Source organism: Thermobia domestica, chromosome 8, assembly GCF_964235325.1.
Source record: "Thermobia domestica chromosome 8, izTheDome1.hap1.1, whole genome shotgun sequence".
In the NCBI taxonomy this organism is placed as follows: Eukaryota; Metazoa; Arthropoda; class Insecta; order Zygentoma; family Lepismatidae; genus Thermobia; species Thermobia domestica.
Window position 1 is genome coordinate 30,193,932 of NC_137461.1, and position 19,307 is coordinate 30,213,238.

General features: G+C 35.4%; 1 protein-coding gene across 4 annotated transcripts in view; it reads right to left on the reverse strand.

Moving 5' to 3' along the window:
- The window catches only part of su(w[a]) (suppressor of white-apricot), a 109,892-nt gene that overhangs the window by 15,185 nt on the left and 75,400 nt on the right, over nucleotides 1-19,307 (reverse strand). For all 4 annotated transcript variants that reach the window (XM_081768313.1, XM_081768314.1, XM_081768315.1 and 1 more), the window contains exon 14: nucleotides 1,731-1,826. In XM_081768313.1, the coding sequence (XP_081624439.1) occupies nucleotides 1,731-1,826 (96 nt within the window). The remainder of the gene's footprint in view (nucleotides 1-1,730; nucleotides 1,827-19,307) is intronic.

The following is a 19,307-nucleotide window of genomic DNA, read 5'->3' on the forward strand; positions in this document are numbered from 1 at the left end:
TGAAAAAATAATAAAGCAAAGAAGACTGCAATGATGATAGCCCTGTTTCGGTTAAACTTTCAGGTGCCGAAACTGAAAGACGCGATCTAAAAAAAAACAGTAGATTAGAAGCAAACATATAAAGTACGACGTGCACAACGTAGCCCACATCCATAGTGGATATTTTCTCTTCAATGTTCCTTTCTTGGAATCACGGTATTCTGGAGTCTTGGAATCTGGAATCTTGGAAGTTAGCGTAAACAGTTCTTGTCAATATTTAATTTAAGGTGTACAAAACGTTAGTACCTCACTCCTTGTGTGTGCTAACGGTGTTTGCATTCACACACATTTTACGTTATTTCTCAAACAGTTTGCAACACTGATCTTCGTTTATTATCTCTTTCGTCTTTATTTTCATTGTTACTTCCAAATTTAGGTCATTCGATTTACAAAAACATAACTTTCTTTTGAATTGGCAACAGTGTTCATCCGGTGATGTTCGTCAATACACGGGCAGATGTCGTTCTTTCTCTAGCTGCTTCGTGCAAAGTTTCGTTTCTCTGTCTCTTTTAGTTTCTTCGTTATCACGGTTGGACATACTAAACTATATTATAATGCGGAAACGTAATTTCATGACTCGTCAAATCGGCAAGGATTAACGTAGGGAGCTGCTACTTCACTAATGCGTGTTTATAGTCACATAGAATACATTTAGCGGGTGTGCGTATCGCAACACGAAATTGACATAAATAAGAGACATCATAATATATAAAAGACAAATGCACACGAATTTATTCGAAACTTTATGAATGTGTCTATTGGGCGAACGGGACTTGCAATTCAGACCAGATACAAAATAAAAAATTTAAAAAAAAACATGAAATGCAGTGTAGTGCATAAGTCAATTTACCCGATATCGTTGAGCTGGCAACAATGTATCAGGAAATTTAGAATTAAAACTTTTCTGCATTGAGGCTGTATCTTTCACAAGATTCCACCGTAAATGAAATACGTAAAACATGTCCTGCAGCGTACTTAGGTGCTATAGCAGCCCTTCACAAATCATATCCTGCAGTACTAGTCCAGCAGAAAAAGAAATAAGGGTGTTTCACCTGAGCCAACGCGGGGTTTGTGACCAGTCATAATATATCACTAACCTCGAAATGTAAACACACATGGAATGAATGTTCCTTATTCAAGTAAGCTGACTTATATACCATCACTGCTTAAATCCGTCACAAGAATCTAGATTAGTACAACATGCATTAATCAGAAAGAAAATCAAATAACTTCATCTGAAGACATGTCTGAGATCCCAACACAAATAACCGAGATAATAAAAATAAATTTGAGTAGCCACACTGTCAATAGGTAAAAGTTTAAAACTGAGTGATATTTAGAATACTGTGATAAAAATAACATTTGATGTTAATTTTAAATATCGTTTCAGAAATTCTATTATTGATTTAACGTTGAAATACTATTCTAATTGTTCATACATCATTTTCAAAATATAATCTTAGTGATCAACAACATTTATATTAGGATATCACTAAAATGAGGACCAGAAAAAATAAATTGCTTTTGAAATCACCAATGGAAAAACCATACTATTTTGTTTTACATCATAAAAGTCTCCCTGGAAATAGACTATAATAAGTGTTAATATGCTTTAGATGTGCAATAGAATAACAACTTTTTTTAAAAATCTAAATCATAGCAATCAATGACGAAAAATAAAGCCATTTTACCTCGAATGTTTCTTCGGTTTCTTTGGTTTCGAATGGCTTTCTTCTACTCTTCTATAATTATAACCACTTGGTCGGGAATGAGATCTGGAGCGGGATCTGTAACACAAAAAGACAATTTCACTACTTGGCCTATAAGGACACATAAATCTTCGAAATCTTTAATCCAATAACAGTGTCTTAAAACGCAATTAGAACTATTCTATTGTACTACAGTATCAAGGTACTACCCAATCAATTTAATACTTTGCATGTTAAGAATTCTAATCGAAAGTATAGCTGGTTCTCTTAAATACGTTGTACAGTTCGAAGCATAGAATATGTTACAAAAAGTTTAAGTCCAACTTAGGAACAAACTCGTGCCGTGTGCTTATGCATTCCGAAATACACTTCTCATCGACTAGTTACTTCTGGTATTCAATCCAGCTCAGCCCCCTAATCCACCTCTCCTTGTCTAAAGCGGTGTGTGACGTAATGTACTCTTTCCATTTAGACGGAAAATACAGGAACCAGTTTAGAAGGTTTATCGCTCTAAAACCGTCTCTTTCATTCGTTTGTTCTGAAATGCCTTTCTAGAGCCTGAATAAAACAAAACGTCACAAAATGTTCCCATAGCTTCATAAACATCCTTATCTGCATTCCTTCCCTTCTTCAAAGGCTGCATATCACATGAACCTAGGAAGATACTCCTTGTGACTTCTATGTAAATTGTTAATCACGGCAGTAGGTTTTGTGCTTCCCAAAGTCTGTAATGCGGGCGCAGAGCTCTAAAAACTACTGATAGTAATGAGTGTTATTCATTTCTTGTCAGTAATTGCAAGCAAATGTTCCAGTTGGCGTCATTTGGGCAGAACAGAAGGGTGTAATTGCCTCCTTCCTTGAGCTTGAGAAATACATACTGTTTGATCACATGTGTAATAATAATAATAATATAATAATAATAATAATAATAAATTCGATCCCAGCTCACGCCAAGTAAACTCTGTGGTCACAAACTCCGTGTGCGTGGGTTTGTAACACGACCGATTATTGATCGCCCGTTTTACATTTTTTAATTTTTTTTTACTTTTAGTGGTACCGTAAATTTTCTTTCCGTCTGGATAGCGACTGTTTCTTGTTAGGTTCTCCGCAAATTATGCGTGCGAATCGGATCAGAGGCGAAAATACGAAACATTTTCGAAGGTAGCTTGGGGACTGCGCGCGAGAGTAGTGTTAGACCGACGCTATGATTTTCTAACAGGACGGAGGAAGAAATATCATCAACGCTATTCCATCGGCGTAAAGAAAATTGAAACAATGCCAAAATCTAGTGATTCTTGTGACTTTAATAATACAATTTCAAAAATTATATCGTGCACCCATTGAGGTAAGATTCTGGTAATCAATTTGAGCCAAGCACTGGAGATTGTTTAATGAAAAAAACTGGTCTGTTGGACACACCATGTTGGGCTATGCTTTGTGGAATTTAGAAGTACAACGATTCGCCTTAAGAAATAGTAAAAATTGATATTGAGGATTCCTTCCCTGTGATAAAAGTTAAAAGGTTCGGGCTACAAATTAACATAATAGAAATTATAGGGGCTTGGCTCGTAAAGGTATATTTATCTGTGAGAGTGTTATGTCATGTTAAGAGTGTAAAATGCCTGGGAAAATGTTATACAATTTTAACATGGGTTTCTAATTCGGTGTGCTCCCTCCCTTAAGCATTTCAAAGGGCTCCCCGCGATGTAGTCGTTAATCTTGTCTATTATCACCAGTCTTCACATTATTTGATCAGAATGAAGGGTGTAACATAATCTTTTTTTTTCCTTCCTGGAGCACATTGTTCGAAGTGAGTAACATGATGTTTTGATCAGAGGTTGGCAGTGGTTATTGTTTTGAATAGGTGTTATAGTATTGGTTTTCTTATACATATCAGGACATACGTGTGTGTATTTTTAACTAGTGAGCTTGCATTCTCTCACGTGCCAAAGCAAATGTGTTATTTTGTTTATACATGTTCCAATTATAAATTTTCGCCTTAGATTTGGTTAGTAACATAAAGTTAATAAAATCGAAATAGCAAAGAATACGAATACGTAATATTTCGGATTGTTTGGACAAACAAATTACAGTAGTCCCTTTCTTAAACGTCCTACGGTTAGTGCACTTCCGTTCACCGTCCTAGTAAATATAGAGAGTCGAAGAAATTGAAGATGGTAATTCTGTTGTTTTTCCTCTTTTTCAATAAAGTAGTTACCTAAATTTGGAGAGGTTCTGTTTAGGCATAGACCTGACGACCTATTTAAGACGGAAACTTGATTCCGTTATAACTGTAGTGCACTGTATAAATCATGACTGGAAATTTTCACTTATATTTTTTTTTATTAGCTAACATTATATCTTTGTGTATGTATTATGCAAAGTTTATAGACCTGTGGAACTAAGCATCTCCCATAAACATTACTTCATTGCATAGAAGGCGAGGGAAGTAGATAATATCTCGGGATCATATTTTTTTTTCCTAATATAAAATTTATGGTAATTCTATAGTAGTTACGATCGTGTCCTGGGTTTATTTATTTTACGAATTTAACATTCCCCTTTATTTTCTCTCTCTTTACCTAGGATGCAACTCCACTAGATTTAAAAGGTCTATATTTCTTTTATAAGATGATTTTGATTTATATAAATACCGATACATCATACATTCACTCATTCATTTATTTATAGTCTCATATTTACTTATAACAATATTAGCTATTTTTTGTGCAGAAGTTAAGTTTATTCTAGTTACATCGTACATGTGAAGGTGCGAGTTTCTTCCTTAGTCGTCGTCGTCATATCGTGTCAACGTACTACTCTCTAGTTTTTATAAACGCGCTTGTATCTTCCTGTCAGTCCTAACACCCATTATTGCCTGTGGTTTGTCTTTAATATATCCAGAGTTCAAGTAGAGTGGATTGCCTGTTTTAATCTCCTTCGAGGCTTTGATAACTGGTTTATGCGTACGAGATGAGCTCCGGAAATGAATATAGTTATAAGATATTGTCTGAGTTTAGTACATAAACATTATCACACTCATCAAAACATCACACACTACACAAACACACATACCGCATCATATGTATATCACACTAACATCTAAAGTTAATCCTTATTCGATACATACATACATACACTTTAATACAATTATATAAACGTTAAACAAGAATTACATAGGATTACACACATTACATGGATATTTTATTTTTTTTCTTTCCACGAATATTCACCTTTAGCAAAGAAAACGTATTTATATATATAGACGTATAAAGTGGTAAAAATTAAATCCTACACTTGATATTTAGACTTTAGGGACATTCGGATTTCGAGCATGGATGAAGGTTTACGTTATCTGTTATTTCGTGTTTATTTCGTGTTTACTGCCATTGAGCGGGTCGATACCTGCGTAGTAATGCTTTGTCACCTTTTCGGAAATAAATGGTATTCTAGTATTTTTTTTTATTCCAAGCTACTTGAGCATTTCTAGTATATTAGTACTAGTCTGACGAATGGTTTTCTTTATTTGAGGAGTTATTCACATTTTCTTGTATTTTGTTTTTCTTAATTTCTTATTTTAGTTAGACGTTTTATAAACATGTTAGCTTTGCTATTTGCGGTCGGCGACTAATCTTTCAAGATAAGCCGATACTAAGAATGTCTTGTCGTCGTATCCCCCTCCTCTTTTCTTTTATGTGAATTCAAATGTATTGCTGCCGCTAGAGGAGTTATACTGAAAATAGCTCATGGAGACTGAACCACGATTTGGAAATTTCTCTGTTTTAGAATTGTTCTTAGAGCTATATGATTTATTAGATATTAATAAAAGTAAGAGTATCCATATGGAAGATGTCCTGATGACGGCTGAAACGTGAGTTAAAATATTAGAGAAGATTTTTTTTTTTACCAGCAGTTTTGCTTAAAGAACTTCGAGATGCCGGACCTGCCTAGCAGGGTATAATTCCTTAAAACTTATTCTCTTTTAATCCCCGTTTTGTTTTGTCCCTGCCCTAATTTTGTTTCGTCTTAATAAATTAATAACTTTCTTCCCATTAATTTGGAACTAAATTATATTAGTACGCGAACATAAAAATTATTAAAAGGAAGGATTTAAAATTAAATGACTTAAATTCTGAATATTCAGCCACTCATTTAAGAATTAAGAAATATTCAGGTAATAGTCTGGCCAGAGAAATCGATTTTTTTTTATTTTATGATTGGAAAGAGTGTTTTATTATGCTTACAAATATGGTTACATGTCAGGTTGACTTTGTGGTTTGTGAAACTACATGTTTAATGGAGTATGATGTTTATTTCAGTAGAAAGCTGTATGTAATCGGTGTCAGATAGGGTCGGCCTGAGATCTTGTGTTTATGATAATTTATTAAATTTTGCATTTGTATGAAGAAGGAAATTAGATTTCGAGAGCGCTTCGTAAATGGCAGGTTCTTTAGAAACTCCATATGTTTATAGTCACGAATGATAAAACATAAATGCTAAGTAGTATTTCATACATTTATGAATACGAAGAAATAATTGTAAAACAATTATGCCTCCGTGATGGGGTCTTTATAAGTATTTTTTTATATTATCTTCGTTATACTTAGAATATTGTAAAGATAGATCGTGATCTGGTGAGTTTCTCGAATTTCCTACCACGTTGTTTTGTTCTCTCGACTATAGCCATCCCTCTGTAGATAATATATATATGTAAATTAAATGAAACTTTACAACTTTGTAAAGCTAGGTCCCTTCTCTGATACTGCAATTATTAAACTTTATCAGCTTTGAATTAACGAACTGTTTTGTAACTGGTAACGAAACGCAATGCTTTCATACCATAAGCCCAAGTCATTCTGTCTGTACCTAAAGGAAAGTTGTGAAATGAAATCGAAATGGGAAGGTTCACATGTATTTCATACGAAGGATAAAATTATTCGTAAAAGATCACTATTAAACCAGAGAGAAGAAATGACTATTTTGGTTTTAAAGTTAATCACGGCAAGGCAATATTATAATATTTCAGTTCTTGTTCATGGAAGATAAGTAAGGTGAACTGCGGAACTACTTAGCCATCTTTGGATATCTTCAACTTTTACTCTGTTTTGCCTTACCTCAGTGCATATGTACTTAAAGTACGAGAAGTGGAAAGTTTGACTAAGTTATTTATAACATAATAAGTTTCAAGCTATTTCAAATCCTAAAGTATTTAATTTTCGATATACAGTGATATCTTCTTCAGTGATATGACGATATGTTAACTCAGCTTCAGACATACAGTCATTCGTTTTAAAGTCTTTCCGTTTCGATGAGGATATAGTTGACCACTTTCATTGCTTTTGTGCCCCTGAAGTGAGAATAAATTGATAGTGGAAGGTGTTTCTAGTAGTAACAAAATATTTTCAAGTCTTACGTTTCAACGGCGAATGAGAAAAAAATATTGCGACATATTACCGTTATTGTCCGGAGATTCTATGATTCAATATGATTCTACATCCTAAATATCATACTGGACAAACAAAATAAAATTACACGATGTGGACAAATTAAAACTACCTATTTTGATTATAAAACAAACTTTATTCTGACCAACGTTATTGTATGTTATTTTTTTTTCTTTCTTTCCTTTTTCGTTGTATTGAAGTTTGTAAACAACTTAATTATTTTGAGTACTAAACAGCGAAAACATAATATAAAGTAGAAAATTGAGAATTGGGACAAAGTGATTTTAAATATATATATATTGAGGAGATGAAGAAAAATATGTGAAGAATTTCAAAACGTATTCCGAGAATGTATATAAACATTTAAATTTCGTACTTAAAGCTATATAAACTTTAATATTCTAGTTAATGTTGTTCGAGTTACTGTTTTTTTCAGTTTTATGTAATAAAATCATATATATCTTGTATTTTAACCCATTTTATTTGACTTATAAAAATACTAGATACTGCCTTTACCTCTGATATGGTTCAAAGGTTCTAGATTTAACTGATGTTTCTAATAATCTTGTTCTATCGTTAGTTAACGACAATGTGCTCCGAAAAAAAAATCGTTTACTTTGTGGATATCTACATGTATTGGTAACTGTTTTATTTAGGTACCCACTGGAATTCAAAATCAATTACTTAACCACGAACACGAGGAAGGAAGGTCTCAGAAATTTCTCGACTTCGTCAATATTTACAACACATTGGAAACTTATTTTTATTTCAAAATTCAAAATTACTTTTTTTTTTAAATTTCATTTTGTGGTACTAACTCCCCTCTTCAATTCTTCTTGAGGCAGCACGGTCAGTTTTTCTTTAATATTTTGGTTATCGAAATTCAGTTTTTCTTTAATATTTTGGTTTCTAAATTTCTAATTATCCTTAGGTAGCTAGATTATAGTTACCTTAGCGACGAAACAAATCTCGATAGGAGAAAAGAAGGGGGAGGTTAGTCACACATAAATTGGCGACCGTAAACAGGACGCGTTTCCTTAGCAACGGTGGTTGTTACTATGATAACGGGCACATTGCTTAAAATAAAACGAGAATTTAATCCCTGAGAAATGTGTTGTAAATTTTGTGCGTAATTAGAGAATTCGTAATGTTTTAAAGTAATATGTTAATTTTTACATCCACGTGAAAAATGTAAGACTGGTGGATACTATATTGCGACTGCGTCGTGGGTATAGCTCGAAATGCCTGGGGAGGTGCACTTATGTAAGAGAAAGTAAAAGGTTACGTTTACAAACTAATTTAGTATTAAGTTTGTCATTGTGTATATTAAATAGAAAAGATGGCTACAAATGAAAATAGTATGTCGGGAAATGGGGAAACTCACGATAGTGAAGGAAGGAGGTACGCATGCTGTAACGTCCCGTACAACGAAGAAAGTACAATAGACAGAGGAAGAGTAGTGGAATGTATAGACTGTAGGCGTTGGTATCATTTCCTCTGTTTGACTTCTCCGAACACAACCAGTATCAATGCGATCCTAGAGGATAGTGATTTTGGTTGGCTATGTGAAGCCTGTAGTAGGAAGAAGTCGCTTGAGAAAAGTATAGGGGGTCGTACAGACGCCTTAGAGGACCAAGTGAGTCCCACTGCAGCATCGACTCCTATCCATAGTCAAGGTTCTAAGCAGAACGGAAATGACATGGAATTTTTTATGGCTAGAATAACACAAATGTTGGCTGCTACCAACGCTGCGATTGCCTCTTCTAATGAGCAACTAAGACAAGACATTAACACTGTTACTTCTAATCTGAAGCAGGACATTAGTACTGCCAATGCAAATTTAAGTCAAGAGATTAACACTGTCAGTGCTAATCTTAATACCAAATGCGATTCGATCACGATCTCTCTCCAGACACTTTCTTCTCAGCTTGAGGCTGTAAAGATTGAAACACGTGAAGAACTTACAAGGGAGATAACGAATGTAAATAATAAATTTGCAGTAGTTGATTCACGTATAGATATATGTACCGGTAGTATCTCTTCTTTGGAAGAAAATATACAAAAGGTAGAGAACCAGTTAAGCGCTCACGATTTCCTGTTACAGGCCGTACCCGGCAGGTTTTCCAAACATGATGAGAAACTTCAACAACATGAGGAATCGATTACTAGTTTACGAATACATGTGGCTGAATCCGATGATAGGAATAAAGTTGCATTTGCTAATTTGAATACTAAAATTCATGCTCTTGAACTAAAAGTCAAAACAAGCAACCCAGAGAGGGTTGGAGAATCGGGAATTCCCCATAAGCGAGCACATTTCAGTGCGAGCGAACCTAACGTCTTTTCTGCAGAGGACTCACCTCTCTCTCTGAATCTTAGTGATTCTACAAATGTAAATATACCTGTCAATACTAAAATCAGTACTCCTACTTTAACAGAAGTTAGTCCCAGAATGACTCCGTTGCCCTACTGTAAACCAGTGTGGCAAACTAGTCACCCTACTGTTCCTCACTATCAAGCTCCAGTATTAGAGAATTATAGCGTGAATACTTCGGTATTCAGTTTTGGGAATTCTTCAAATTGTGGTCCGGTTTATCCTACGTCTACGGCTTCATACGCTGGCTATCCTGCCTCCAGTCAGGTAGTCTACAGTGAAGGTATCCCTCGATCATATCCGTATGGCACAGGAGGAAAATACCCAGGTTACTCTGTAAGATTGAAGGATTTGGATAAGTTTCCTGTTTTTAGTGGGGATATTTCTCCTGGGGTTCCCAGGCGATTTTTACGCCAACTAGAACGTTGCTTGGAAATGTATCCGCTGACAGATGCTGAACGAATTCAGACAATAGAAAAATGTTTACTACGTTACGCCGAAGCCTGGTTTCAATCTGTAAAGTATAAGATTAAAACCTATGATGACTTTGTAAGATTATTCAAGGAGATGTATTGTAACGACCGCATCGAACGTTCCCAGAAAAGAACTCTTCAGTCCCAACGATATGATAAGAATAAACATTCATCACTGTTAGATTTCGCTTGGAACCTAGTGGAAATGTATTTTTCAATTACTGATAATCCGAACCCGGCTGAGATTATTGATATCGTATTGAACTGCCTTCCACCTGAGGAAGCACGTTCTATATCTACTCATCTTTGTACTGATATTAACGAATTGTTATCAAGAATTGCAGCACTCTCGCCTCAGAAAACGAGTTTCGAAAATAGGCCCCAACCAAGACGATATTATGCTAGACAGGCTAAAGTTATGAAAGCGCCATCTTCAACTGTAGAAACTAGCTGTCAAACGGATTTCCTGACTTACACTCAAGCTGGTTTGAGATACCCTAGCAATTTCAGTTTTGACCAGAATAATTATGAAAGTCGTAATAATAGTGGATCGAGGCCGGCCCCGAACTTCAATAGGGGTAATGGTCGTTTCAATTCGTACCGAGGAAGGCCTAGAAGAAGTGGAACACCATTCGACCGGCGAAATGTCAGTCATCAAACCGAACAAAGTACTGGTGAGAGTAACAATAGGTCGAATGGACGAGGTTCGACATCAAACCTCAGAGGGGAAAGGCGAGAAGAGCCCAAAATTACCATCATGACTAGTGAAAGCGAAACCCCAATTAAGTCGTCAAACTAATAACGCAGTCTCTTTTGATTATGGGGGAAGATGACTGCGATGAACGAAAGATCCCCATTAATAATACTAACAATAATAACGTAGATCAGAAACTGGAAAAAGATGTACACTTTTCGGAAAACCAACTTTCGAAACTGAATTTGGATTCGTTTGTTCAATTTAAAGTAAATTTCGTGGTGGAAGAAGAGCCCAAAGTCGATAAAGAAGAATACTTCTCAACATCTCCTGTAGTCAAAGGTACTATAGGGGGAGTATCCTTAAAATGCCACATAGATAGCGGTGCGGAGGTCTGTATAATGGATTGGGAGGTTTGGAATCAGTTAAAGAAGCGTTTTCCTTCAGCTAAACTCAGACCATACTCTGGCCTGACTTTAGGTGCTTTCGCTGGTACAGACAAGTTCGCTATACAAGGAGTACAAAATTTCAACATTAATATTCAAGATCATATCTTCGAAATTCCCATGTTTGTGATAAAATACTTGAGAACAGATATTATTTTAGGTTGTCCATTTCTAAATAAGTTCAAAGCAGTAATTGATCGAGATCGCAAAGAAATGAAGCTTCAAGACAGCTTCGGAAATGTCATAATAGTCCCAACGGATCAACCGAATATTCTCTTTGTCACAGTTCCCTTCAGTGAGATTGGAGTAAGTCTACCAGAGCGGCCAGTGAAAAGGGAGCCTATGATTGAACCCATTATATTGTGTCAGAGTGCTACGGCGGAGTTATCCGCACAAGAGGAGGAAAATAAGGCTACCAATGCTGATGCCTTACCCGGGGCTGAAGGCAGTGTCACGGAGGAGGATATTGATTCTTACCTAAAGACGCGAGATGACCTTCGAAGCATTTTAATACAATTTAGAGATTTATTTTCTGAATATCCGAAGAGGGTGAACGCGCCACCTTACAAAATACAACTCAAGGACAAGGAACCGGTAGTGGGTCCCTATTATACCGTACCTCAGGCCATGCAGGCTGAGTTCGAAGTTGAACTGAATAAGTGGCTTCGACTTGGGATTGCCAAGGAACAGATGTCCCCGTACCGTAACCCAATTCATGTGGTCAGAAAAGCCTCTGGTGGAGTACGCCCTGTTTTAGATCTTCGAGCTACGAATCAGAAAGTAGTCTCTCCTCAGGTGCAGGTCGAACCGATCACGGAACTTCTACATCGAGTAGCACAAGCCGAATGGTTCAGTAGTTTCGATTGTTCCTCTGAGTACTATGGCATTAGTCTCCATTCCGAATCTTACGCTTGTACTAGCTTTCTCTACAAAGGTCGACAGTATGTGATGACAGTATTACCTCAAGGGATTAAATCCGCACCAGCAATTTTCCAACATGTTATGCATCAGTTCTTTGGTTCAACAACTAGGTCTTTCGTCATTTTGTATTTAGATGATGTTTTAATCAAAAGTCAGTCCGAGGAGGCGCACCTGAACCACTTAGCCACTGCTTTTAATATTTTTAAGAAGGCAAACTTTTCACTTAACTTTAAGAAGTGTAATTTCTTTCTACGCGAAATCAAATTTCTAGGACACATTGTTAGTGGAAAGTTAATTAAAGTAGATCCTAAACACAATGAAGCGATTCGATGTTTTCCTGTGCCTAAAACCAGAAAAGCATTGAGAAAATTTTTAGGTCTCGTAAACTGGAGGAGGAAACATATAAACAACTTTTCACAATTAACATCCAAGTTATACGATCTCCTCAAGAAAGATCGGAAATTTGTTTTCGACGAGGAGACTTTGTCATCTTTTTATAAGCTAAGAGAGATAATGAGCCAACCGCCAGTATTGAGCCAGCCTGATTTCTCTCTCCCATATCACATTCAAAGTGATGCCTGTATGGAGAATCTCGCAGGCTTGCTTTCACAATACCCGCCTGAAAGTGATGAACCGAACGTTATTGGGTATGCCAGTCGACGTGTAAAACCTTTTGAATTATCCCTTTCGATTTTTCAACTCGAGCTACTTGCTGTGTTGTTCCTTTGCGAACACTTCGAGCAATACATTATGGGTCGGACAACTTATGTGCACACCGACAACGCTGCCGTCACTCATGCTTTTACCTTGAAAAGTCTTGAACCCCGCACGACTCGTATATTATTAAAACTACAGAAATTTGACCTAATATTTGATCATTGCCCTGGGAAAAGGAATTTTGTAGCCGACACATTGAGTCGGTACCCACCCGAAGTTTTCGTTGAGTCCGAGACTCACTATGTCAATTTCCTTTTTGTAAAAGACTTTGCGGATATAAATTTGGACGATTTCAAAATTAAGCAGGAACGGGATGAACTTTGTATGAAATTAAAAGCACAATTAGCGTCTGGTAATACAGACAAAATTGCGTGTCAAACGGGTTTATTGTATGTCAAAAATCCTCGTACTCTACGATGGCTTTTGGTGATCCCTCAAGCCTGTGTCAATGACATAATTAAGATTGTACACTCGAAAGGACACTTTGGAGTGCGGAAATGTTGGATATTGTGTCGCTCCGTCTTCTATTGGAGAAAACAAAAATGGACCATCAGAAGATACGTCCGTGATTGTGTAGATTGTGCCCAGACTAAATTTGCAACGCGAGCTGTGGCAAAGGAAGAATGTCACATTGAGTCTAGAGCTCCGCATATCAAGTTAGGTATGGACATAGTAGGGAAGTTGCCCCCTAGCCAAGGATATTACTACATACTATCCACGATAGACATCTATTCTCGATTTATCAGCTTTCTACCGTTGAAGACTGCCCATGCAAAGGAAATAATTACAACTTTAGAAAGGAGATATTTCCATATGGTCCCGTATCCTGCTGAGATAGTGACTGATCGTGGAGCACAATTTCAGTCCAAGAGATGGAAGGAGTACTGTACGAATCATGGTATTAAACATATCTTGACATCAAGTTATACTCCGAATTCAAACGGCTTGACCGAACGAAGTCACAAGGAATTAAATCGATTGATTAGATTGGAGTGCTACAATGACCATACTACTTGGACGAAACATCTGGTTAGAGTTCAGGAATTACTGAACCATTCATACTGTGATAGTGTAGGATGTGCACCAGCTGAACTCTTCTTCAATTACTCAGCAGTAGACACGTTCAGAAAATCATTCCCTTGGCCACCTGGATTAGATGAAGTAGATGACAGAAAGAAATACATTGAAGTACACTCTGGGGAGAGGAAACATAAATCCGTACCGAAGGCTGGCGTAGAAATTGAACTGAAGGAAGGCCAACTCGTAATGTTGAGAACTCACTTCCTATCTTCAGCTCAACAATATAAGATAAATAAATGGATGAAGTGTTATGCTGGACCATATTTCATCAAGAAGATACTCAAGAACTGTGCCGTCTTACATACTTTAAATGGAGAAAGCATAGGAACTCAGAATTTCCGGAATCTGAAGCTTTTCAACTGTTCCGCAGAAAAACGTGAAGAACTATTAAAGGACTACCCACTCTAATTGTATATGTATTTCAGGAGAACTCGCCCCACTGCTAATCTTCTGGCGCAACATGTCACCTTAGGATTTTTTTTGGGAGGTAGTGTATTGAAGCATTACTTTAAGAATAAAAGTAAAATATTACTTTTATTTTTTAAAGGAGGCCGGTAGATGTAACACGACCGATTATTGATCGCCCGTTTTACATTTTTTAATTTTTTTTTACTTTTAGTGGTACCGTAAATTTTCTTTCCGTCTGGATAGCGACTGTTTCTTGTTAGGTTCTCCGCAAATTATGCGTGCGAATCGGATCAGAGGCGAAAATACGAAACATTTTCGAAGGTAGCTTGGGGACTGCGCGCGAGAGTAGTGTTAGACCGACGCTATGATTTTCTAACAGGACGGAGGAAGAAATATCATCAACGCTATTCCATCGGCGTAAAGAAAATTGAAACAATGCCAAAATCTAGTGATTCTTGTGACTTTAATAATACAATTTCAAAAATTATATCGTGCACCCATTGAGGTAAGATTCTGGTAATCAATTTGAGCCAAGCACTGGAGATTGTTTAATGAAAAAAACTGGTCTGTTGGACACACCATGTTGGGCTATGCTTTGTGGAATTTAGAAGTACAACGATTCGCCTTAAGAAATAGTAAAAATTGATATTGAGGATTCCTTCCCTGTGATAAAAGTTAAAAGGTTCGGGCTACAAATTAACATAATAGAAATTATAGGGGCTTGGCTCGTAAAGGTATATTTATCTGTGAGAGTGTTATGTCATGTTAAGAGTGTAAAATGCCTGGGAAAATGTTATACAATTTTAACATGGGTTTCTAATTCGGTGTGCTCCCTCCCTTAAGCATTTCAAAGGGCTCCCCGCGATGTAGTCGTTAATCTTGTCTATTATCACCAGTCTTCACATTATTTGATCAGAATGAAGGGTGTAACATAATCTTTTTTTTTCCTTCCTGGAGCACATTGTTCGAAGTGAGTAACATGATGTTTTGATCAGAGGTTGGCAGTGGTTATTGTTTTGAATAGGTGTTATAGTATTGGTTTTCTTATACATATCAGGACATACGTGTGTGTATTTTTAACTAGTGAGCTTGCATTCTCTCACGTGCCAAAGCAAATGTGTTATTTTGTTTATACATGTTCCAATTATAAATTTTCGCCTTAGATTTGGTTAGTAACATAAAGTTAATAAAATCGAAATAGCAAAGAATACGAATACGTAATATTTCGGATTGTTTGGACAAACAAATTACAGTAGTCCCTTTCTTAAACGTCCTACGGTTAGTGCACTTCCGTTCACCGTCCTAGTAAATATAGAGAGTCGAAGAAATTGAAGATGGTAATTCTGTTGTTTTTCCTCTTTTTCAATAAAGTAGTTACCTAAATTTGGAGAGGTTCTGTTTAGGCATAGACCTGACGACCTATTTAAGACGGAAACTTGATTCCGTTATAACTGTAGTGCACTGTATAAATCATGACTGGAAATTTTCACTTATATTTTTTTTTATTAGCTAACATTATATCTTTGTGTATGTATTATGCAAAGTTTATAGACCTGTGGAACTAAGCATCTCCCATAAACATTACTTCATTGCATAGAAGGCGAGGGAAGTAGATAATATCTCGGGATCATATTTTTTTTTCCTAATATAAAATTTATGGTAATTCTATAGTAGTTACGATCGTGTCCTGGGTTTATTTATTTTACGAATTTAACATTCCCCTTTATTTTCTCTCTCTTTACCTAGGATGCAACTCCACTAGATTTAAAAGGTCTATATTTCTTTTATAAGATGATTTTGATTTATATAAATACCGATACATCATACATTCACTCATTCATTTATTTATAGTCTCATATTTACTTATAACAATATTAGCTATTTTTTGTGCAGAAGTTAAGTTTATTCTAGTTACATCGTACATGTGAAGGTGCGAGTTTCTTCCTTAGTCGTCGTCGTCATATCGTGTCAACGTACTACTCTCTAGTTTTTTTAACGCGCTTATATCTTCCTGTCAGTCCTAACACCCATTATTGCCTGTGGTTTGTCTTTAATATATCCAGAGTTCAAGTAGAGTGGATTGCCTGTTTTAATCTCCTTCGAGGCTTTGATAACTGGTTTATGCGTACGAGATGAGCTCCGGAAATGAATATAGTTATAAGATATTGTCTGAGTTTAGTACATAAACATTATCACACTCATCAAAACATCACACACTACACAAACACACATACCGCATCATATGTATATCACACTAACATCTAAAGTTAATCCTTATTCGATACATACATACATACACTTTAATACAATTATATAAACGTTAAACAAGAATTACATAGGATTACACACATTACATGGATATTTTATTTTTTTTCTTTCCACGAATATTCACCTTTAGCAAAGAAAACGTATTTATATATATAGACGTATAAAGTGGTAAAAATTAAATCCTACACTTGATATTTAGACTTTAGGGACATTCGGATTTCGAGCATGGATGAAGGTTTACGTTATCTGTTATTTCGTGTTTATTTCGTGTTTACTGCCATTGAGCGGGTCGATACCTGCGTAGTAATGCTTTGTCACCTTTTCGGAAATAAATGGTATTCTAGTATTTTTTTTTATTCCAAGCTACTTGAGCATTTCTAGTATATTAGTACTAGTCTGACGAATGGTTTTCTTTATTTGAGGAGTTATTCACATTTTCTTGTATTTTGTTTTTCTTAATTTCTTATTTTAGTTAGACGTTTTATAAACATGTTAGCTTTGCTATTTGCGGTCGGCGACTAATCTTTCAAGATAAGCCGATACTAAGAATGTCTTGTCGTCGTATCCCCCTCCTCTTTTCTTTTATGTGAATTCAAATGTATTGCTGCCGCTAGAGGAGTTATACTGAAAATAGCTCATGGAGACTGAACCACGATTTGGAAATTTCTCTGTTTTAGAATTGTTCTTAGAGCTATATGATTTATTAGATATTAATAAAAGTAAGAGTATCCATATGGAAGATGTCCTGATGACGGCTGAAACGTGAGTTAAAATATTAGAGAAGATTTTTTTTTTACCAGCAGTTTTGCTTAAAGAACTTCGAGATGCCGGACCTGCCTAGCAGGGTATAATTCCTTAAAACTTATTCTCTTTTAATCCCCGTTTTGTTTTGTCCCTGCCCTAATTTTGTTTCGTCTTAATAAATTAATAACTTTCTTCCCATTAATTTGGAACTAAATTATATTAGTACGCGAACATAAAAATTATTAAAAGGAAGGATTTAAAATTAAATGACTTAAATTCTGAATATTCAGCCACTCATTTAAGAATTAAGAAATATTCAGGTAATAGTCTGGCCAGAGAAATCGATTTTTTTTTATTTTATGATTGGAAAGAGTGTTTTATTATGCTTACAAATATGGTTACATGTCAGGTTGACTTTGTGGTTTGTGAAACTACATGTTTAATGGAGTATGATGTTTATTTCAGTAGAAAGCTGTATGTAATCGGTGTCAGATAGGGTCGGCCTGAGATCTTGTGTTTATGATAATTTATTAAATTTTGCATTTGTATGAAGAAGGAAATTAGATTTCGAGAGCGCTTCGTAAATGGCAGGTTCTTTAGAAACTCCATATGTTTATAGTCACGAATGATAAAACATAAATGCTAAGTAGTATTTCATACATTTATGAATACGAAGAAATAATTGTAAAACAATTATGCCTCCGTGATGGGGTCTTTATAAGTATTTTTTTATATTATCTTCGTTATACTTAGAATATTGTAAAGATAGATCGTGATCTGGTGAGTTTCTCGAATTTCCTACCACGTTGTTTTGTTCTCTCGACTATAGCCATCCCTCTGTAGATAATATATATATGTAAATTAAATGAAACTTTACAACTTTGTAAAGCTAGGTCCCTTCTCTGATACTGCAATTATTAAACTTTATCAGCTTTGAATTAACGAACTGTTTTGTAACTGGTAACGAAACGCAATGCTTTCATACCATAAGCCCAAGTCATTCTGTCTGTACCTAAAGGAAAGTTGTGAAATGAAATCGAAATGGGAAGGTTCACATGTATTTCATACGAAGGATAAAATTATTCGTAAAAGATCACTATTAAACCAGAGAGAAGAAATGACTATTTTGGTTTTAAAGTTAATCACGGCAAGGCAATATTATAATATTTCAGTTCTTGTTCATGGAAGATAAGTAAGGTGAACTGCGGAACTACTTAGCCATCTTTGGATATCTTCAACTTTTACTCTGTTTTGCCTTACCTCAGTGCATATGTACTTAAAGTACGAGAAGTGGAAAGTTTGACTAAGTTATTTATAACATAATAAGTTTCAAGCTATTTCAAATCCTAAAGTATTTAATTTTCGATATACAGTGATATCTTCTTCAGTGATATGACGATATGTTAACTCAGCTTCAGACATACAGTCATTCGTTTTAAAGTCTTTCCGTTTCGATGAGGATATAGTTGACCACTTTCATTGCTTTTGTGCCCCTGAAGTGAGAATAAATTGATAGTGGAAGGTGTTTCTAGTAGTAACAAAATATTTTCAAGTCTTACGTTTCAACGGCGAATGAGAAAAAAATATTGCGACATATTACCGTTATTGTCCGGAGATTCTATGATTCAATATGATTCTACATCCTAAATATCATACTGGACAAACAAAATAAAATTACACGATGTGGACAAATTAAAACTACCTATTTTGATTATAAAACAAACTTTATTCTGACCAACGTTATTGTATGTTATTTTTTTTCTTTCTTTCCTTTTTCGTTGTATTGAAGTTTGTAAACAACTTAATTATTTTGAGTACTAAACAGCGAAAACATAATATAAAGTAGAAAATTGAGAATTGGGACAAAGTGATTTTAAATATATATATATTGAGGAGATGAAGAAAAATATGTGAAGAATTTCAAAACGTATTCCGAGAATGTATATAAACATTTAAATTTCGTACTTAAAGCTATATAAACTTTAATATT